The sequence below is a fragment of the Stegostoma tigrinum genome, chromosome 26 (assembly GCF_030684315.1).
Source record: "Stegostoma tigrinum isolate sSteTig4 chromosome 26, sSteTig4.hap1, whole genome shotgun sequence".
Classification (NCBI taxonomy): domain Eukaryota; kingdom Metazoa; phylum Chordata; class Chondrichthyes; order Orectolobiformes; family Stegostomatidae; genus Stegostoma; species Stegostoma tigrinum.
The window spans coordinates 18,160,661-18,184,511 of NC_081379.1; the positions used below are offsets into that span (position 1 = coordinate 18,160,661).

The 23,851-nt window shown below is 39.4% G+C and overlaps 1 protein-coding gene across 5 annotated transcripts in view; it reads left to right on the top strand.

Annotated features, from left to right (window-relative positions):
• The window catches only part of ttc28 (tetratricopeptide repeat domain 28), a 705,429-nt gene that overhangs the window by 628,067 nt on the left and 53,511 nt on the right, over positions 1 to 23,851 (top strand). For all 5 annotated transcript variants that reach the window (XM_048556329.2, XM_048556332.2, XM_048556331.2 and 2 more), the window contains 3 exons: positions 14,982 to 15,161; positions 16,173 to 16,893; positions 20,613 to 20,737. In XM_048556329.2, coding sequence (XP_048412286.1) covers positions 14,982 to 15,161; positions 16,173 to 16,893; positions 20,613 to 20,737 — 1,026 coding nt within the window. The remainder of the gene's footprint in view (positions 1 to 14,981; positions 15,162 to 16,172; positions 16,894 to 20,612; positions 20,738 to 23,851) is intronic.

Here is a 23,851-nt window from a genome sequence, read left to right on the forward strand (position 1 = left end):
CTTTTAGTGGTTAGTGATCCCAGATCTGTTTGTTCCTCTACTCTATGTGGACTTGAAATGCAATTAATAAGTGATCTTCCTATTCATTTGTTATCTTATGCAATAAGTTATGATGACTCAGAATGCAATGCCTGAAAGCTTTTTACAAATATTTTCAAAAGCGCGATAGTACATATGGCTAGCTGTATGTACATTATAAATCTATGAGGAAACAGTTGGTGCGAGAGGGAGTGAAATTAATTGAATAAGTTTTTGAAACATTTGGCCAAGACCAAATCACCTGAATGATTTTGAAGCCCTAATATTTTGTACATGCCTCAGGCACAGGCTAAAAAAGATTCTGTAAAATGGACTCAGATGGAAATATCCTGAATATTCAAATTTTTATTCTAGGAGAAGGAGTTTGGGTGTTAAAGGGGGCCAGGCCTGCTGTCTCTGGAAACAATGTGGAGGCATCCACAGGGGCTTTCAGGTGTGGAGGTGGGCTGCGTGACTTGCCTGCTCTGCTTCTTAAAAGGAAAAGGATAAAATAAAAACAGAAGCCCTCTCATCCTCACTCCACACAACTGCCAGTCCATGCACATCATAAACCCACCTGTACCACTATGCCACCTCATACCATCTGTGTCAAGCTATTGCCTCTAAAACCAGTCCCTGCGACCCTTTTTAACCTCAATGCAAGCACAATGCCAACACATGTTAACTCATGCACACCTTCCAACAGCCTTCATCCTTATGCCTTACATACTAACTGACCCAGTAACCAACATGGACAGACCTCAGCATCCCTGCTGGGATGCAATAAAGTTCTGTCTATTGATGACTTCACTATTTTGACAAAAGAAAACACATCATTGATTAAAAACCTGTTCACTACTTTGAAATTCCTTGAACTGTATAATCCTTTTCTAGAACAGACATTGGTTTTCATAGCCCCATATCAAAGGCATGGTAAACACTTAAAGCTGTCACTCAAACCATGAACTGACAGGCAACCACAGCAAAACATGTTCAATTGTGAAATCAGTAATAAATTGTATGATAATATTCTTCAGGCTTATGTTGACCGATACTTATTTTTATTGTAATAAAGACTAATTGAAATTAAAGGCCAGAAGATTTACATGTTTTTACAGCTTGACAATTCCAAAAGGATTAAAATGTGGCCACATATTATGCACATTGCATTAATGTCTACTTATAACAATTCCAAAGTGCTCCTAAACTCTGTCAGAGGGCTCTTGACTTCTCTGGATTTCATAAAATGGTTTGCTCATTGATTGGGCAGGTCTAATTAGAAATTCCCAAATTAACCTCTTCAAACTAACTAATTCAGATGTTTCAGATATGACACATCTATAACTATCAGACAAAAACTCAGATATTAAGTTAGTGAGTAATATCAAAGTTTATTAAATATAAGCAAAATAAGCCAACACATTTGTCTAACAATCAACCAACTTTAAAAAAGGGAAACAAGTGGTTATGCTTATCAAAGGTGTAAAACAGACTTTAACCTAGATGGCCAACTCAGAAACGGGCTCAATGACAAGAAGTCTAGTCACACAAATAGTTCTCAGAGCGTTCTTCTTTATATGGAGTACTGGAGACATGCCTTCCCACAAAAATTGAAGGATGTTGTTAAAATTGAATTAATGTTGTAATAGTCAATTTGATTGAATCTGCCTTACTCAAACGATATACTTTCTAACTTAACGGCAAGCTGTTGCTCCTTTCTTCTGAATCTCAACATCATCATGTGTTTATGACTTCATCATTGACACAGCTTCCTATGTTCGTGCTCAGGCAGTAACCCTTTACTCTTTACTGTCCACTGGGTACATTGCCTTATATACTATGACCGTGAAGTGTTTTAGAGTGTTCACGTTATCTTAAAATGAGCAGGCTTCAAATCACTGATCTGTCTGTGGCTTGACACTCTAGGGGCAAGTTGTAGTGATAAGATTCTGGATGTACCTTGTTTACCTCCGATCCATAGTTTTTTTTTCATAGCATTTTACCATATACACAGTTACTGTAAGGGAATTACTATAAACAATGTAAGAAAACAAACCATTATTAATTCCTGATTATTAGTTATTTATTCAATAGTTACATTTTAATTTACATGTTTGTTCTGATGCAGTCCTGTGACTGGCTAGCTACTTTGTAAAGACATTGATCAGTGTAACAGCACAAAATGTTTTATATCAAAGAAAATATATATTAATATAAATTGGTATCTTGGCCTTGCTAGACTAGCTGTATACATGTATTGTAAAAAGCCTACAGGAATGATCACATGAAGCGACAAAATGTATCAAACTAAACATCAAAAACACAGGTCTGAGTTCAATTAATGCTCGCTCATTGAAAACCCATTCGTTACATTTAAGTTTCTTCAACCTGTTAATCCCTTATAAATTCATTGCCCAATATCATAATTTTGTAACTATTTGGAGCTGTTAGTCAACTTGTAAATGGGCAGACACACCATTGTGGTAGGTTGTGACATCAGTTGTGCAGCACAAATTATATAACCGAAACATTTGGGCTTGTGTCAACAGACAGAGTGAAATAACAAGCAAAGCTTAAAATGTTTTGGCAGCTTGACAATTCCAATGCGTCTATTCACTTTTCAGACACAATGATGCCTGCTTTCAACAATCCAAAAGGACTCCTTATCCTCCAAAATCTGGCCCTACACCCCTTACTTTTCCAGATGGGTCCCTGCCTCTCCAAAAACTCTAACAAACTTAGACCTTATCCTGGAAAGCGTAAAGCTGACAAGTCACATTTTGGATATTGTACTAACAAAAATTGTATTCATTTGAAAGCATCTGTGCATTTACATGTGAAACTACACTTTGTGGACCAAACTTTGTGACCTACAACCCACCAACAACCCTGAATACTTGATCAATTATTTGTTTAAATTGCTAGCCAAAGGTATTAAGGGGTTTGGGACAAAAGTGTGTATATGAGATCAGCCATTGTCTCATTGTGTGGTGAAACAGGCTTGATGGGCTAAATGGCCCTTTCTTTACCTATGATTCTGTGATAAAGGAAGCAGCTCTCATATATTTTCCTTAAAATATAGCTAACTTTTAGCAGCTTGACAGCATCTGTGGAAAGGGGGACAGAATTAAAGTTTCAGGTCAATGACCTTTAGTAAAAGCATAGATCTATTTGCCCAAGGGTAAAACTAGGCATATACGCCACCAGTTCCAGAAGCATCTTAATTTTCATTTCCATTTTAAATAAATATGTTACTGAATGGATCAGTGTGGTTTTAAGTATATCATTCCCTGTTATGAGAGATAATAGACAGTGAATGACCACCTTCCTCATGGGTTTGGAGAAATTGTCACTCCTTAACTATCCCTACAGTTATAACACAAAGCTTGAGAGAATTTGGTGCAGTCTGTGAACGAGGTTGTGCTAAACAGAACAAAAAAAGGTCAAATAGTTAACAACACAAATGAACAATGTTGGAAATTTTTTCACAGTCATGACGTATTCAGTTCGGATAATGATGATAAACCATTTGAGCTCTACTTCAGTAAATCCCCAGAGTGTAATAATTTCTCCTGACACACAATGAACAATGGTTTATTACTACTTATGAGCCTGACAATAACTAGCTTCAGTTTGTTTTTATGTAGCTTCACTGCTTGAACATGTTAAAAATTAGGTGAGGCCTTCCAGTCTCCAGTAACCTGAGAGTTTGAGGCATCAGGTGATGGAGTGTAGCTAAATGACTCCAGTTGCTTAAATGTTTAATAATAAAAAAGACTGTTTAAAATGTTGGCACACACAACTGAACTGACATTGTTGGAAAATGATGATATTATTAAATCTTTGGGCATTCATAAGTTGCCATTGTATATATTTTTAAGTGACACAGACACACACATACGTAAGGATGTCAGGTAAACTAATATATTTTTCTAAATCAAGATCCAAAGCATCTGTAAAGCGTTTCTTTGGCATCAGTAAAATTCAACTTGCAATTTTCCAACTATATATAAGTTTTGGAAAATAATAAACTTTTTTTGTAAACCTTGGTAATAAATATATATAATCACTCAGTGATACATTGCTGTGATTTGTGCGTTCTTAATCTCAGAAGTGTCAACTCCAGCTGTGCTATTAGTAAATGAAAACAGATGAGTCCCAGGCGTCACCTGAAGAGATGAAACCAAGCTTGAGCAATATCATGCATGAGGGGCCATGATAGAATTAACTTTTATTTTCAAGTGAGAAATTTGCAAGTTAAATTACTCTTCCTTGAGGAGACAAGGAAAGCTGCATCTTATATGAGAGCGATTAACAAAATGATGCACTAATTTGAGTCAGTCGAGCATATTGGTTTTAAATTTGCCTTTATAATTAATACAAACAGATTGAGTTGTTTGAATATAGGACATGGCTTACTTCCAATGCAAATGAGTCTGCTGGTATTAAAAATAGGAAGATGCTTGTCGCTGATATTAAGAGGACAGGCAAGTGCATTGCCTGTTTTCTAATTTACTGGTGATTGAGACATCTGCAGGAATATTGAAATGAGGACAAATAGTGAACAAGGACACCAGGCATATCAAGAACTGATTAGAGCGAAGAAAAATGAAGACAATTGATTACCAGCTGTCAATCTTTAGGGGCATGGTGGTTGGTGAAAAGGTTTTTTATCCCTAATCGCTGAACTGTTTCAGGAAGTTTAAATATTTCTTAGGCTCTGATACCATCAGAATTTATTTCACATACACTAGAAGTCAACTAATTGCAAGGTCAAATACATCAGGAGTCAGAAAAAAAAGTTTAAATATTTCCAGAATTACATTGGCTCAAGCAGTTTGGTGCTTAATATTTGTGAGGAAGATAGCCAGTTGGAGATAAGATAGCTCATGCCTGTTGAGACCATTCACCCAACTTGGTTGATTTCTCTGCTGCAGTCACATGGATGCGTCATTCCAAGATGTTGTCAGAAATTTCAGTTCCTGTTGATGTACCTGAGATGCCACAAGGTCTAGACAGTCTCATGGTACAGTTTACCATGATTACATGGCATAGCCACAACCTGTGTGGGCAGTCAGCTCCCCTTCTCATTCCTCAGACGACATGCCCATACTGGGCCTCCTGCAGTGCCACAATGATGCCAACCAAAGGTTGCAGGAACAGCAACTCATATTCAGCCTAGGAACCCTGAAGCCCAATGGTATCAATGTGGATTTCTCAAGCTTCAAATTCTGTCCTCCCCCTTCCACATCCCCAAACCAGCCCAGCTTGTCCCCACCTCCCTAACCAGTTCCTCCTCTCACCTATCCCCTTCTCCCACCACAAGCTGAACCCCTCTTTCCTACACACTAACCTCATCCTGCCCCCTTGACCTGTCTGTCCTCCCCAGGCTGACCTATCCCCTCCCTACCTCCCCATCTACACTCCCCTTTACTGGCTCCATTCCCACCTGTTTGACCTGTCTGTCTCCTCTCCACCTATCCTCTCCTCTATCTATCTTTGATCTGTCTCCCTGTCCCTCCCTATTTATTTCAGAGCCCCCTCCCCCTTCCCCATTTCTGATGAAGGGTCTAGGCCCGAAACATCAGCTTTCCTGCTCCTCAGATGCTGCTTGGCCTGCTGTGTTCATCCAGCTCCACTCCTTGTTATCTCGGACAGTCTGTATTTCTGTTATGCCTCAGGCATTGATTATGTCAACATTATCCCATAGCCTGGAGTGGGAGCTTGTGCAAGCTATGTCCACCCTGTGCTCTCTTGGATCCTTTCCTCCTGTTTCAATGTGATATATCTGTCTATTCACTCACCTCTGTTGTGACAACTGGAAACCCTTGCATATATGAAATCTATTGGCCCAGATTTTCATCAACAGATTTTCAAGGGAGGTTCAGATGGCTGTATTCACAAAATTGCTAGCCATATTTTCCAGAGGAAAAGACAAGACAAGACAAGACAAGACAAGACATAGTGAACCTTGAAATAGGCATGCCTTCTCTTCAGTAGAATATTATTCATGGGCATGTCATTTTGTATATAATTTCTCCCATTCAGGAATTCTGAGTAAAAACCATAAAAAAATCCATTAGAAATGACTACACTTTGGCAGGTTACAGTATGTATATTGTAGGATAAAACCACTCCGTGTTCTTCTTAAAGAGGACTGGCAGGGATGCGTAGCCAGACAGTGAGCTGCAAAGTGTACAGTAAGTCCACTAGCAGTATTTGGAAGTAACTCTGGTTTCCTTGGAGGAAGTAGCCTTGAGAATTCTTGCTTTCAACGTGCACCTGTGTTCTAGACCAGCTGTCTGTTGCTGCACTGCTCATGCAGGAATATTCATTGATGTTTTGAGAACATTGAACAGTGGACAATTAATAAGATCTTGAAATTCCCTCCAATGATTGACCGTCATAACCACATCTTAAGTTTGAAGCCAAAAGCCTCTATACAAGCAGTAGAAGCATTTATAACAAATATTGTTACTGTCCGTAGCCAGTAAAACTTGTGATCCCAACTGTAAGTGCTACCCATGTTGCCCTGTGCTGAATGACAGAGTTCAGCGCAGGCCATATTGTTCTTGTTGGTTTAACAATAATACCTTTCAGTATGTCGTACAGCTTATATATCAAAGCCTCATGATACCTCAAAGTGCTTGCCCGCCAGATTAGACAACCGCATCCATCAATGTATGACTGGTACATTTGACAACTAGTGAGAAGAATGATCAGTCAGTCCGTAGTTGGTAAATTTGGTTACAAGTGGAAATTTGGCCAGGCCAGGCTCCTGAATGTTGCAGTAACATCATTTGCATCCACTTGAACATGGAAATTGATCCTTGTTTTATAGCCTCATTTGAAAGTCATCACCTCTGACCAGAAAAGAAAATAAATAACTTGCATTTGTATAGTGTTCCAGACTGCTTTAGGGTACACTGTTATGTGCTGTCACTGTTGGAACTTGTTGTAACAAAGCAGGCTATTTACATGCAGCAAGTTGCTGAAAACAAATGGAAACTAAATGACCAGATAACCCATTTCAGTGGTGTTAATTTATGGATTAATAATGGCCAAGACACCAGGAAAATCTCTCCTCTTCTTTGAGATAATGCGGTAGGATTTTTTATGCAGCAGAAATGGCTCCTCGGTTTAATATCCATAACCAAAGAAGGTATTGCCACTTGAGCAGAGCTTTTTCCTTACTGTACTGGAGTATTAACTTAGACATTGTGTTTAAGGGAGGATTTTGTTTTACTCTGGATAGGAGCAAACATGGAGACAGACGACACTGTGTGTTCCATCTTACCCTGTCCCATTTTCCTGAAGCAGTAACAGCTGCAAGTATCAGTAGCCAATTGAGATCCTTAAAGGCAGATTGTTAGAGGCTTACTCGGACTTTCCATTTGCTTCCAGCTGTCTAAAAACAGTGGGGAACAATCTGGCAGCCTGAAGGGGGCCAACCAGCAGCAGACTTGAGTGGCTGGTGGTGATGGTTAGTGATCAAACAGACTGTGTGGCCTACCTACTGGCTTCAGCTGCAGATGCAGGCTGTCCTGTAGAGATAACAAGGTGTAGCGCTGAATGAACACAGCAGGCCAAGCAGCATCAGAGGAGCTGGAAAGCTGACATTTCGGGTCTAGACCCTTCATCAGCAAGGTCCAGACCCAAAACGTCAGCTTTCTTGCTTCTCTGATGCTGCTTGACTTGCTGTGTTCATCCAGCTGTACACCTTGTTATCTCAGATCTCCAACATCAGTCCCTACTGTCTCCTGTAGAGATTCTTCTTTTGTGGCGGTGGCCTTGGTGAGAAGCAGACTTTTTTTTTTGGACATTTGAAAAGTTTGGAGAGAGGGAGCATTGATCTTCCCTGAAAAAGCTGTTTGCTGGTTCTTCAGTGTTGAAATGTTCCCATTGACAATAGGAGCCTACCTGTTGTCCTCAATTAACTGCACCCACTTTCTGACGACTGATTGATTGTCCAATTTATGGATGATCGCTATGTTATCATTTGCCACATGGTGCAAAATCCTGACCTTCAATTGACCCAAATATCAGGTCCCAAAGCCCATGGAAAAAACCCTACCCCAAATAGGCCTTGAATAGTCATCTGACTCAGAATTAAGAATGCTACCAACTGAAGCTGGTTGTAGCACTTCCTCAAAAATGTGAAGAAGTGATGTGCATCTATAACAGTGCCATGTATTCAGTGTCAAAGATCATACTTTTGCACATGCTGTGTCTCACTAAATCGCTCTTTTCAGCCACAAAATGCTGTCTTCACACTCGTGGGTGGCATCAGTTTTTTAGCCTAGAATTGTATGTTGTATTTACCTTGCACTGCATTTCCACTTAACTGCTTGTAAGCTAAATGGACTGGCTTATAAAGAGACATAACAAGGTGTAGAGCTGGATGAACACAGCAGGCCAAGCAGGAAAACTGACGTTTTGGGCTTGGACCCTTCATCGGATGCTGCTTGGCCTGCTGTGTTCATCTAGCTCTACACCTTGTTATCTCAGATTCTCTAGCTTCTGCAGTTCCTGTTATCTCTATGGCTTATGAAGAGGAGTTGTTGTTGCACAGAAGTTTGAGGCACAGTCACACAGATAATATGGCAAGTGCCAACATGCAAAATGAGTGAAGTAGTTTGCTAACTAGTCTTGGAGCTCTGCTGTGCCGAAGATATTTGGCATTAGTGAATAACTCCTTTCAGAGTGGAAGAAGAAGGAATCCACCACAAAGATGATTTCCAAAGTCAAATGCACCACCAGAACAAGGAGCAGCTACCAACCTTCTCATTGAATTTGAATGAATCCCTACAATGTGGAAGCAGGATATTCAGGCCCTAAAGAGGGCCACCCAGACCCATGCCCTCTATCCTATCCCTGTAACCCTGTACTTACACTTCTGTTGTGAGCCATATATCAGAATCTGTCCTCAAAAATCACTGGAATCCAATCGTCTTCATTGTCCAACAAATATTTCACACCAACAGCTTATTGCTATAGTTACTGTATGGAAAGAAACGGTCTAGTGTTTCAATAAGATTGCTGCAAGACTACCGACAACCTTGATGCCAAAACTACCAGCTTTAAGCGATTTGTCATCAAACAGTGGCTAACACATTAATACCCAGTAAATCCCATCCATTTCAATATACCCAGCAAACAGGCTGTGGAGTGGAAATGTTAGAGTCATAGTGTTTTATCAGCACAGATGGAGTCTGTTCAGCCCATTGTATCTGTGTTAGTCACCAAACATCGACCATACTAATCCCATTTTCCAGCATTTGCCCTGTAATCTTGTTTTTTTTAAGTCATCTGAATACTTCTTCAATGTCTTGATGGTTCCTGCCTCTACCAGTCTTTTGGACAGTGAATTCCAAATACTTGCATCCCTCTGGGAAATATTTATTTCTTCAATTCTCCTCTAAACCTCCTGCTTCTTACCTTAAAAAAAAATCTTTGCCCTGATCATTGACCTTTCTACTCGGGGGAAGTGTTTCTCTCTATCTACCTCCCTCAGAACTTTATTCACCTCAATCAGATTCCCCTGCCACAGCCTTCTCTGCTGTAAGGAAAACAGCTCCACCCTATCTAGTCTCTCTTCATAGCTGATTCACTCTAACCCAGACTGGTAAGTATCTACCCCCAGTACAATCATATCCTTCTAGTGTTGTGATCACACTCTCTCAACTATTTCAGCTGTGGCTTAACTAATGTCGTATACAGCTCTACCATTAACTCTTTGCTCTTGTATTCAATGTCCTGAATACTAAAGTATTCCATATGCCTTCTTAACCACCTTAACTAACTAGCCTGTTGCAGTCAAGGCCCTATAGACATGTTCACCAAGGTCCACCTGATCTTTAGTACTCCCTAGAGCCCTAACGTTCAACCTGTATTTCCTAGTACTCCCAAAATGCATCACCATGCACCTTTCAAGGTTAAAATTCAATGTGCCACTGTTCAGCCCAGTTTATATTGTCTTGTAGCCGCAGGCTTTGATCTTTGCTATTTACCACACTATCAAGTTACTCGTCAAACCGCTTACATTCATGTCTGGATCATTAATGTACAAACAGCAACGGACCCAGCACTGAACCCTGTGGCATGGAACTCAACACAGGTTTTTCTCCAGTCACAATAAAACCCTTTGACCATTATCCTGAGCTTTCCTGTCACCCAGGCCAATTTTAGGTCCAATGATCCAATTTGCCAAATTGCCCTGGAGCCCTGTTTTAAAAATACAAATACAGTTCTAATGAAATCTACAGGAAACTAAAGACAAGAACCAGGGTGAGTTTAACCTGCATGACCAATGGAACCTATTTAATACCTTTAATAATTGTTCATCAAGCATTGTGCACGTTCATGATAACTGTTGAATGGATGAAGTTATGAGTAATGTGTAGAATAGGGATCTCAATGGGCTACAGAAAGAATGCAGCTTGATAATGTGGGATTTATGCTAATCCCAAATAACTGATGATTTTAAAAGATATCAAGAGGAACTAGCACCCACACTGTAATTGTATCAGGGGTTGAACCTCATTGAGCCTTTCAAAAATTATATTCATGCAAATGGAATAGGTAGATGGATGATGGAGAAAGAAACCTTAACAGAGTGGAAAATGCATGCTATCTAGCTTGATGTTTTGTTTTGTTTTGTTTTGTTCCATTTTCAAATTTTGGGTTGCTACTCCTGCATAACCTGTCATTAGCTCCTTCAAAATAATTCATGATGTCCAAATCAAAAAGATGATTGTGCAGAGGGATGATCCTGAAAGTGATGGTGCCACCTTTGAGCCAGAGTGGCATCCTTATTATACTGCCATAGCCAAAGTGACTCAAAAATAAATGATGAATTTCATGCATTAGATGCTGAAAGCAGTGATTTTACAGATTAATTTAGCATGAATTGCCAGTTTTTTTAAACACTCTGATGGTTTATATTTTTGTTTGGGTTTCAGAGATTGACTTGAATCTTGACATTTATGGTTTATTCATATACCAACTTTAATGTCATAAAACATCCCAAGGCACCTCCCAGGAGCATTACAAAATAAAATGTGACAGTGATAGGGAGAGGTGAGGTTGGGGAGGGATTTGAAAATGGACTTGAGAGCTTTAAAGTGAAGATGTTGTTTGAGTAGGAATTAGTATAGGTCAGTGAGCACAAATGATAGGTGAACAAAACTGATTCTGAATTTGAAAACATACAGCAGAGTCTTGGACGACCTTATGTTTATAGAGGGTAGATTGTAGGCAACCAGGCAGAGGTTTGTTGTAATACTCCTGGTCCTGAGGGGACAAATTCTTGATTGAATTAACAGATGAATCTTCATCAAAACCCATCACTGCAGTCCCTTTGCCAACAGCACCTCGGCCATGCTTTCTCCAAATATTTTTCCCATTGCTGTGTGTGTGTGTGTGTGTGTGTGTGTGTGTGTGTGTGTGTGTGTGTGTGAGTGAGATGTTGACAATTGAATAAACTCCTTTTTAAAATTTGAGTACAATATAAATAATTAACTGGTGATCAGAGTTGATTATGGATATATTGGAGGGCCATGTAATTTCTGAACTTCATGAATGCTCCTGGAGATCCTGTAAGTACGCCATGCAAATTTCTAGACCAGCTCAGAACCCTCTATACACATGTGATCAACTGTACTATCTGTTTTTTGCATTATATCGTAAGGGGAAGAAAAATTGCTTAAAGGCACAAAACCAATTTCTGCTTCCTCAGTATCTGAGGATAGTTAAGTGTATAATAGCTGTGGGAAGTCTCTAATATTGTTTATTTAATTCTGTAATGGTTATTGAATGAAGCAAAGCATCTATCTCAGTGTAATGAAGTCACATAGTTCAAAGCTGCGTGCAAGTGGAAATTGCCCGTATCATTTTATTTATAGGTTATAAACATTAAAGTATCATTGAAAATGTGGAACTCTGGGGACATCTAATGCGCATGGAAATTTACCAGGCACATGTCAGTGTGTTTTAGGGATTAAACACCATTATGTTGCTGTTGGCTGTTGCTGCTGGTGCAGAAAGCAGAACTGAAATTATACAAACTGGTTTCTGGAAGACAGCATGCCCTCCGGTGAGGTGCTGCTGCTTGTCACCTCTGCCTCCAAAGGGAACCGAGACTGCCCAGCGATGGTAAATTTAGCAGCATAGCATATGAGCGTGGCATCTGTGGGTGGTTGGCAGAGCAAAGCCCTCCAGAATAATTGTGGTACATGTAAACAATATGTCAAAACGGAGAAGAGCCGTCCAAGAGGCTGAGCTCTCAGGGCATGTATTTGTCAGTGCTGCTGACCTCATGTCACAGCCTGTAATGAGCACACCAGTGTGATGTATGGGAGTGTTCAGGATTCATTTTTTGTTTTGGGTGGTGTGTGGGGAGCTGAGCATTTTGGCTTTTTATTGTGGCAGTAATTTTGGACTTCTGGTTTCCAGCTATGATAGATTGACAGCACACTAAACACAGGTGTTTTGCACTTTATGAAACAAAACAAAATCTGGTGTTGTTTCCCTGACATTCTTGCATTTGTATAATGTGTTAATATAGTATAATAGCTGTGTGTAATAACAGTGACTGTAAACATGTCAAACTGTAACAATTAGCCTAAATTTATAGCAGTACATTGACCAGCTAACCAGACAAATTAAGCTGAGAAAGATTCAGATTCCTGTCCTGTGGATTGTGTTTGAAATTGTCTAAATGCTCTTCTGTATGTTACCCTGTAATTATTTGAGTGTTTTTAAACTGACACAGAAAACTAATAAGATGTAAAGATATAAAAACAGCAGGTACGGACATTGCAAATCTAAAACACAATGGAATATTTTGGCAATTTTCAGTGGGTCAGTTAAATCTAACTACTATGTCAAAGTAAACACAAGAACATAAGAAATAAGAGCTTGAGTAAGCCATTTAGCCCTTCAACATGATCATGGCTAATCTTCTAAAACAACACAATTTTCCTGCACTATCCCCATACACCTTAATTTTCTGAGTAAACTCTCTCCGTTTATCTTGAATATATTAACAACTGAGCTTCTACAGCTCTCTACAGTAAAAAAAAGTCAAAGATTTGCATCCCTCTGAAGAAATCAGTGAGACAAAGATTTTTATCCTCAATTTAGTCCGAAGTGACAGACACTTTATTCCATGACTGTCACTGTGTACTGAATTCCTGAAACAGGAGAAATAATTTCTCAGCATCTGTCCTGTTAAGGTGTTAAGAAATTTATCTGTTTCATTTGTTAGTTTGGATTCTTCTGAACTCCAGGGAATATGGGTCTAGTATATTCATTTTTTGTTCATGGAGCAATCCCCGAATCTGAAAAATCGACCTCGCTTTTTTTTTGTGTTGCACTTCCCTCAGGGCAAGTATATCCTGCCTCAGGCTAAGAGGCCAAATCTGAGCTCAGTATTGCCGGGTGTGACCTCACCATTGCCCTTTTATAATTGCGGTATGATGTCTTTACTCTAATATTCTAATGCCTTTGGAACAAAAGCTACAAACAGTTTGTCTTCCCAACTGCTTGCTGTATTTGGCAGACTGAGATTCGTGTCCAAGGACACCTGGTACCTCTGAAAGCAAATACTTCCAAATCTCGGTCTCTTCAAAATGTGTTTTTTTTCACTTTGCAAAATGGATAACCTCACAATTGGCTGCATTGTATTCCATCTGACATGTTCTGGCACACTCTCCCAACTTTTTATATCTTGGTGTAGCCACCTAGTGCTCCCCGTAATATTTACTTTGTATCATGGATAGATTTGAATGTGTTACTCTCAAATTATTACAGTACTCAAAATATTATGCAATATCTCACCAAAGTTATGACATTGATTGTAAATAACTGATCTTTGTGGTAGACTACTGGTTATAGTCTGCCTGCCTGAGCATTTTCCTTTTATTGCTGCACGTTATTTTCTGTCAATTAAACTCTCCTGAATTCATGCTAATACAGTGCCCCAAATTCCATTCATCTCAACTTTGTGTAATAACTCTTACGTGATACCTCATCAAATGTTTTTGAAAATCCACATACACTGAATCTAAAGGTTCCTCGCTACCTACCTTGCTAGTTACCTCCTCATAAAACTCCTAACATACCTGTCAAACATGATATCAATTTTCTACATCTGTATTGGCTCTGCTTAATATACATGATGTTTAGTTTTAGTTGGCCTGTTGCGATGGTCCTTATTAAAAGGTTCTTCATTTTGCCTACTACTGATGTAAGGCTTTTCTAGCCTTTGATTCCCTGAGTTGGCTTTCCTTGTTGGAAAAAAAAATGTCATTCTTGCTGTTTTCAAATCCTTAGAAACTATCCTAGAATCTGTGAAATTTGGGCTTGCCCACTATGTCTGCATCTACCCGTTTTAAATCCTTGGAATGCCCATTGTCAGGTCCAAAGGATTTGTGTTCACTTAGTTCGGTTAATTTTTCTAGGCAACAGTTTATCACCTATATTAATTTGTTTAAGTTCCTAATTCTTTCCAGACTCTTGGTTTTCCATTATTTGTGTTATGACGAGCATACACGTGCTCTGAACCTCTAACTGTTTTTCACTCTCCCTTCTGATTTGTTCAATCCTATGAAGATGTCTGCTAAACAATACCAGAAGGTATTATTGTTAACACAGTGTGGATCTGGACGAACACAGCAGGCCAGGCAGCATCAGAGGAGCAGGAAAGTTCACATTTCGGGTCGGGACCCTTCCTGAAGAAGAATAATGGTAGCTCTTGGCTCTGCTGTTTATAGATGGCTGTATCTGGAAGGATGTTATGCAAGGAGGAAGGAGTGAGCAAGTTTTTACTAATTGTAATCTATTCTACCAGGAAGTGTTATCAGTAACTGATCTCATCACTGTAAGCTATAGTAGTTATTTCACCAAAGAGATGATCTTTTTACATATAATTAACAATCTTTTTTATTCTATTGATTATTTAGGGACTAATGCATTCCAGTGGACCCGTCGGCCGACACCGTCAGCTTGTGTTAGTCCTGGAAGGGGAATTATACCTCATTCCATTCGCTCTACTGAAAGGGAGCTCTTCAAACGAGTATCTCTATGAACGGTTCAGTATCATCGCTGTTCCCTCAATCCGGGCTCTTCAAGCAAGCCCCAGGGTAGGAACTTGTCAACATGCTTTTACTGTGCTGTTTCCTCATTGAATTAACAATTTTGATAAAGCTTGTCCTTAGAAATATTGTCCAATAACGTATGTTCTAAAGCAGCTGTTAAGTGTATATTTTCTGCCCCTGCATGACAGTGTCCAGAAGACCCAGTTTTCATATATATCTCCAAGATTTCCATTGGTGTAACTTAGTAATAATGCAGGACTTCATTGCTGGGCCTAGCATTCTCTTCCCTTCTTCCCTGTCAATCTAGTTGAACCTTTATTCTCATGCCCTGATAGTCTGATTTTGTTGTTGCACTCCAACCCCCTCGACAACTCTTGCTTGTATCCCTGCTTTCATACCAACATAATAACACACTCCTGCACATCTGTATTCCAGAACTGATTACACACTCTGTGCCGTTACACATGCTGGTACTGTGGCCCAACCTTTGCAGGATTCACAAGGCTGCTCAGCTTGTTCATCCAGACTGACCATGTTGGGCATTTTATTACGCTCCAGGGACTCAGATTTTCACTTAGGATTCCTGTGCAATCCCATATGACTGGGCGTTTAAATTTTATCCCACTCTCTAGCTCACCTTGCACACCATCTTCTCTACTTGGTATTTTGACTTTTACCAGATTTCTCTTACCCTATTTTCTCCCTTCCTCATTTATGATTCAGTTAACCTTAACTTATCTTTGAGATTCCTATCCTACCCTGCTTTTTTAACTGCCTTTACATAAACTGTATTGTTGAATGAAAATATTCAGAATATTCACCCTCATTGGCTCTTGTATGATTTCTGTTGCCTCCACTAAAGCAGCACCTGTGATGTCTGAGCCATTGTTCGTTGCTAGACTTTCAAAGAAATATACTTTTATAATAACCAGTAAATAAAGAGAACATAAAGCTGAGGCTACACTGCCCCTCTGGAACATAGCTTTAAACATTTGGGATTTTTCTTACTTGCACTGGAACAGTTAACTGTATGCATTTGTATCTTGTTTTGTACAGTCCCATCTTCGAAAGAGCACATCTGTGTGCAGCTCCTCTACCTCAATGGCAGCTGTGATAGGTAATCCCAAACTTCCGTCAGCAGTAATGGACCGGTGGCTCTGGGGGCCCATGCCGTCTGCTGAGGAAGAGGCCTACATGGTTTCAGAGCTGTTGGGCTGCCAGCCCTTGGTAAGCACGGCAGCTACCAAAGAAAGGGTGATGACCGTGCTCAGTCAGGCAGAATGCATTCATTTTGCAACCCACATCTCCTGGAAACTAGCTGCTTTGGTCCTCACGCCGAATAATGAAGGAAGCAGCATTGGCGGGAAGAGTTCTTTTGGAAACAGTTACACGATTCCAGAGTCTCTGAGGATGCAAGATGATGCTAGTGACGTGGAGAGCATAACTGACAGCCCACCACTGCAAGAGTTCTTATTGACAGCAGCTGACATCTTGGAATTGCATCTCCCTGTCAAGCTGGTCGTTCTTGGCTCCTACCAAGAGTCGAACAACAAAGTAACAGCAGATGGCATTATTGGGCTGACCCGAGCCTTTCTAGCTGCGGGAGCACACTGCGTTTTGGTTTCTCTTTGGCCGGTTCCCGTGGCTGCATCCAAGATGTTTGTCCACACCTTCTACTCCTCTCTGCTCAATGGAATGAAATCCAGTGCAGCGCTTGGAGAAGCCATGAAGATTGTGCAGAGCAGCAAGCAGTTTGCACATCCTTCAAACTGGGCAGGTAACTGAAAAGCAACCAACACAAAACGTTTGAGCATTAACATGTTCTGGGACTAGGTGGTCAAAAAGACTAGCTCCATACCCACAATTTGGCAGATTACATTATAAAGATGCTATACAAATGCAAAATGTTGCGATCACTCAGTGACAACAAGAGATGAGGTGACTGGTAAAAATAAATGATGATTGAACCACAATTAGCTGCGCTCCCATGTCCCAAGTTCTGACTTATGTTTGCACGCAGTTGGGGATCTAATAGATCTTGTTGTCAGGAGCAGTGAGAGGAACAAATGCAGTGATGAGCTGTTAATGGAATGGAGAAAGCTCTTACACAGAGCTCTCCTTACATACTCTTCCTCAAAGTACTGGGAATGAAAAGAACCAGTGGATAAGGAAAGCACTGTAAATGAAGCAGCACTGCTCCTCCTGAACAGCTGATTAGTGTGCTCCTTATCCCTATGGAGCCTTGATTATCCGTCAGTTTCTATTACCTGCTTGCAGAAGGGAGCAAATGTTCTTTTTTATATGACAGGTACTTGAGATCTCTCAGAACAGGGGACACAGTCTAGAATACGCATAAGGGCACTTTGTCGCAAAAAATCAAATTAATTAACTAAATTAATTAATTAAAAAGGACATGAATGAACAAGCTGAAATTGTTATCACTGTCACTGATGAAAGGAGATGAGAGGAAGGCAGGAAGTACTTTAAAAAAGAACAGAGTGAATTTCTTGTGTGCCAATAGCTTGGAAATAGACTCAGGATGGATTGATAGCCAGTTTTACACCGCAGGAAGTTTTGTTTTTTATCGATGGATTTATCCTCTAATTTACAATGAGCCTGTTTCTGCTGACGGTCAGTTACAACATGCTATAATATCATATGAAATCCAATTTGCGTGATACTTAGATGAGGAGAAACGTGTGAGCCAACAATGGTCACTTTGGGCACAATCAGTGATCTAGTTGAAAATTGTGTTCATTTTGTAAAATTATTTTTTTTTATTTAGTTGCTCAAGTCATTTTCCTATCATTGAATGTGAAATTGGCCATGAATCAGTGCAATCAAGCAGCTTTTTAGAATGCTAATTTAAGAGACAGAGTTCAGAAATATTCTTTCATACAGTTAAGAATGGTAACCTGCTACAGCTTTGTTAATAGGACTGAAAATGGATTCGTCCCAAAATAGAAGACTTTTTTAATCAGCGTATGCAATCCATCATCCGTGAACAGCTCAATTCTAAATAACTGAAAATGACTTTAAAAGGCCCTGTATATATATATATATATATATATATATATAAAAATATTGTTTTACCAAATGCAGTGGTATATGATGGGTCATCTCTGAGTGAACCTTTAATAACATATGTATTTTTAAAACATCTAGGAAAAATGCTTCGCTTTTAGAAGTTCTCCAGATACAAATAACAGTATCTCAAAGTGGTGATTAATTTGATCTGGGGGTCAGTTTTGTGGTGGCTAGCTTCCAGCGCAACGTTCTTAAAACAGAGCAGAACCTTACACAGAATCCTGATTTGCACTCATTGGAATGTAGCTTTCACTTAAAATTACTTTGATCTTTTTACACTTGGTTATCAGATTTTGGGTGAATTACAGTGTTTAAAAATAGCAGTGAGCAGCAGTGATGAGCCTGCCCCCAGGATGATACTGAGCATCTGTAAGGTTCAGTTTAAGATGGTAGTATTCAGCAGCAGCTTCAGGTGCTTTGTGTACAATACCCAGGGAGAAAGCTGGATTGATGTGAATTTCCAGACTCTTAAACTATTATGTAGGTAGATTTATTTCCTAAAATTTATGCAAGATATGGATTTTTAAAATGCTCTTAAGATGTATGTGGGTGGCATTGACAAAAATGTGGTTTATAGCCCATTCTCAGCTGCTCTTAATTTATTCAAACATACAAGTCATCTACACAGTTTGGAATTGATGTTCAGTGGTTGGATCAGGGAGGGATAGCAAATAGCATTCCCTCATGATGATGAGTGAACCATTTTCCTGATGATTTACCTGCCAGATTGTAAATTACCTGATTTATGGCCTTACAATATCACCACTTTCATAATAATATTTGAACTCTTGACTTCGTTGTTACCATAGCCACTACATTTGGTACTATCTACCTATGGGTATCTTGCATCCCATAATTTTATTTTATTTTTCTGTTGCTCTGTATGAGCAGTTGAACATACCATGAAATGCTGTAGCTGTGTAGAAAAAGCTCATGCATAGAAGCAAAATAGTTCATATGACATCCATAAGAACTGTATTGCGGTGTTAAATTTTATGAATGTATCATAAATATGGGAACCATAGTCATGTATTCAAGAATTATAGCTATGACATAGTTTGGAGGTTACAGCACTATGTCAGTTAGCAATCACTGTTGCTGAATAATAATTCTCACAAACAGATGTTTTGCGGTCAGGATAAAGGTTAAAATTAAAAAGGTCAGAAACAGGGTCTACACAAGGGCCTTTGCATTACCTGGATCTTTAAAGGAAATGAGGCAGGCTGAATCTATGCACGCTAAAGTGTAAAACTTATAAAGTTTCTGTGCCAGGAGAAGGACAAGTGTTGTTTCCCAGCCCAACACTCTCATGCACTCTGGAGTTGGGGTTGGAGGGTGGCTGTGGGTGGGGGCGGTGACCTGCAATAAAAACAACTAAAAATTCCACATCATTTAAAAACTCATTTCTGAGTTTCCAGCTATTGAAGTAGAGTCTCTTCCCCAGATATGGGACCCATCTCCAGACCTAACTCCAGGCATGTTCTTCAGCAATCACTACATGCTATTTGCTATTAATTATCACTATATGCAGTTTAAACATTGCAAACATGAGATAATAAAAGGAGATTACAATCAATTTTACATTATGATTACAGTGAGCATGTGATATAGAGATTACACAATAACTTGTTTATTTGTATAGCACCTTTAGTACATTTAAGTGTCCCAAGATATTTTATAAATGTGTTGTCTACATACTGATGTACAAAGAGCATTCATAATTGATAGATAGTGCTTGATGCAAATAAGGTTACAAGCAACAGACTTTTGAAAGAGTTCAAGTTATGCAGTATGCAAGGTTGAAAGCTAGGCAAAAAACATGGGGGTAATAGAGTCTAGAGATAATCGAGGCATGGATGTAGGTTTCAAGAGCAGATGAGCAGGGGCACAGGAACAGGTAGACATGAGGTAATTTAACAGTTGGAAGCAGACAATCCTGGTGGTGTAATAGACTTAGGTCCAGAAGCTCCTTTTTGTCAAATATATGCAACCGTGTTTCATCAACATTCTAATCACTTTTATATTATGATTCATCATGTTGCATTATATATAGATTACATTCATCATGTTTAATATGGAAATTACTTTTCTAATAATATTAATGCAGAATTACAGTCACTATTTTACACTGATTACAATTGGCATATTGTCACTGTTACACAGAAATTACAGTCATATTTTAATATGTAGCTTACAAGTCACCATTATACAGCATTGCAGTTACAGTACATTGTACAGGGGTTTCAGTCATTATGCATTGTGCATGGCTTATACAGCAGCTTTGTATGATTGCAATCACACTACACACTGATACCTTTTTTTTAAATTGTAGCCAGGTTACAAATGTCCGTTCATATTTGCTAAAAGGTTTCAGCATTTTGTTATCTAAAACCACTTCTTTCTTTGCAGGATTCACGCTGATTGGTAATGATGTTAAATTGAACAGCCCGTCATCTCTTATTGGTCAGGCACTGTCTGAAATCCTCCAACATCCTGACCGTGCCCGAGATGCTCTCCGTGTCCTGCTGCACTTGGTATGTTGTAAATCTGTGAGCTACTCGGTCAGCCTTTTGTAACAGGTAGCAGAAAGGAGGGGGAGAGCTGCGTCTCTTTGTGTGGTATCTTGTGCCAATATTTTAACCTTCAGTGGACTATTAATGTCTAAGGAAAATATTAACCCTGTTTGGAATTTACAAAATGCAGTTGTCGCTTGAAACTTTTAAAAAAAAAAGTAAAAGAGCTTTTGTTGATAAACTTGAATCCCACAGCATATTAGAAAATAACAACTAATTTTAGCTGTATCATACTGCTTCTTCCAACTAGTGGCCAATGTGACCAGCTAAAGGCGTATATACTAAAATATAAGGTTGTCTGTTTTGGCAGGAAGAATAGAGAAGAAAAATATTATTAATATAAAGAGAGAAATTGCAAATTTTTGCAATAAAGAGGAACCTGTCCTTCACAGTCATTGGGTCAAAATCCTGAAAGTTATTTACGAACAGCGCTGTGGGTGTACAATCCTCCACAGACTGTAGCAGTTCAAGATGGCAGCTATCAATACCACCTTTTCTAGGGCAATTACTGATAGGCAATAAACGCTGGCCTAGCCAGTGATGCTCATATCGCTCGAACAAATATTTATAAAAATAACTTAAGGAGCAGAAGCTGCCATCATAGTTTAATGTCAAGCTCCCTGACCAGTGCAATGTCTTGCCGGAGATCAAGTGTAACTCTTGCAAGATGTGAAAGATTTTACTCGTGATGAGCAACATCAGAGCAAGGTGTTGTCCTCAAACTTGAGTTGATAGCAAGATGCTATGTGTTCCATGGTTTGGTCAGGATCATTTAATATATTCAAAAGTTAGTTGACAGAATTTTGATCAACAGGGGTCAGGGGTTACATGGCAGGCAAGTGAAATGAAGGCCACAGCTAAATCAGCCATGATCTTACTGAATACTGCAATAGGTTCAAGAGGTTTGCTCCTGTTCTTAATTTGTGTCTGCTCATGATCTTACAAACATTGTCATTATAATGACCCTGATATAGGAGGGACTGCTATGTGTTGCAAGATAATTAGACATTACCATGCCGAAGTCAGATCTTTACAGAGGTTTTATAAGCTGCCTAATGGGGTTGTGACCATGATTCATGCAACTTCTGCGAAGTGGCCAGGACCTTTAAAATCATGGATACAAACTTAGATCAGTGGAATGTATTGCATTGCTGTGAATGCTTAAAAACTGAATAACTTAACTAAGTAGTAACTTAAAATACCACAGCTTACTTCATATAGTTAATTGACATGGTAACATGTTTTAAGAAGTGTCCTTCACAGAAATGTTTAAAGTGTAGAGCAATTTATTTCTTCTCTTTCAGCTCAGAGTGTGTGGCCAGTTAGAAAGGGCAGGGGTGAAATTACTGTTTAAGATGAATGATAAAATGAAAAGATAGGAGATGAAAATGCATTCTTGAAAACAAAAGTTGAAATGACTTTGTGGGAGCAAATGTAGCAATGATTGCATCTTAAGTAACAGAAAATCCTTATTTGAAAAACCTTAAACTTTATACATGTTTCGGTTCTTTAAATCAATAGACTGTACAGTTCAGATCTAGAAAGTGCTTTATCCCATTTGCAGTCATCTTTCTGGAAAATCAACCATACCATATATCCATTATGTTATTCTACATTAACATCAACAGTTCCAGTGTTCTGGCCTCAATGATTGTTCCTAATTTGCCTCTGATAGATTCCTGTGAGATGTCGTGTTTTGAGATTGAAGAACTCTAGTCTGTCCAGCTTTTCCTCTGACTTTAGGTATTTTTTGCTGTAGCAGATTCAACCACACAGATGGAGAAGTTTCAGATTCCTTTATTATGTTGCTGTGGGGATATCCTTGCTGTCCCTGGCTAGAAAGGAAAATAACAAGTAAATGCTCTTTATAGATGCGAACTAATGACATGCAAAAGTGCACATTTGTGCCTGGGAAATGAGGTTAGGTGCAGACTCAAACCCACACAGAATGATCGCTCGGTCAATAAGACTTAAGGGGACAGAAAATTGGAGGAAAGACTAAACAAATAAAATATGTATACCAATTCCATGTCCTTTCTTGCAAATCTTTTGTGGCTTTGTCAGATCTTATCTCTGTAATCTTCTCTAAACTTGTGCTCCTCCTCTGCATTGTCTGCCCATTCAATTCTGTCCATATTCTGATCCACTGATAGTCATAGGGTAGAATCTTATAGGTGCCCAAACGATGTGGACTATGGCAGAATTGCACAAGAAGTCAGGAGCAACCTAGCTTGGTATATTGGGAGCAACTCGCTGCATCTATTAACTAAGTTCTGGGAGTCGAATTTCCTTTTAAGGGGAATTGTTGTTTGTTAATGACATTAGTAACTGCATTTCTTGCCTCATCAATTTGCAGCTTCCCATCTATCCAGCCACCAGCATCAAACTAGATAGCAGGAATCTTTTACCTGGAAGTCAGAGCAGGTACATGGTGACTTCAGCTCACTGCTGCCTGCAAAGAGCTTCCACGTTGCTCACCACATCATCTGAGGACACAATCCATGGGAACCAATCTCACCCACACCTGTGCACAGATGTTAGCATCCAATGTTTGTCAACGCTTCAGGATTCTCTTGGTACCTCTCCAATCCATTTGTAGGCGACTTAGGGAGAATAGATCTGCATTACAAGGTACCCTAGCAATTAACATTGAAAGGCTGCTGCAAGAACTCTTTGCTCCTAGAGACAGACAGCCAGCTCATGGTTTGAACCAGGCTGCATCTCAGGAGTGCTTGTTTACCCTCTTAAGTGCTTGCTCACTTAGTACAAATCTGCACGGTTGCAGCAACAATGCCTTGTCTTGCCTATCACTGCTTTGGCATTTCAGCCAAAATCAACGTCAGTCAGTACTGTCGTACTGAAGCGTCCTTTTGCATCGACACATGGTAGGATGTCAGTGGGACCTGTCCTGTCAAGAGAAAGGAGGAGCATTTTGATGTATGACACACCAGAATGTCAACATAATACCTACAGCAAACACGCATTGAGACACACAGTCATAGAGATATACAGCACAGAAAGAGACCCTTCAGTCCAATGTATTCTTACTGATCAGATATACTAAGTAAATCTCGT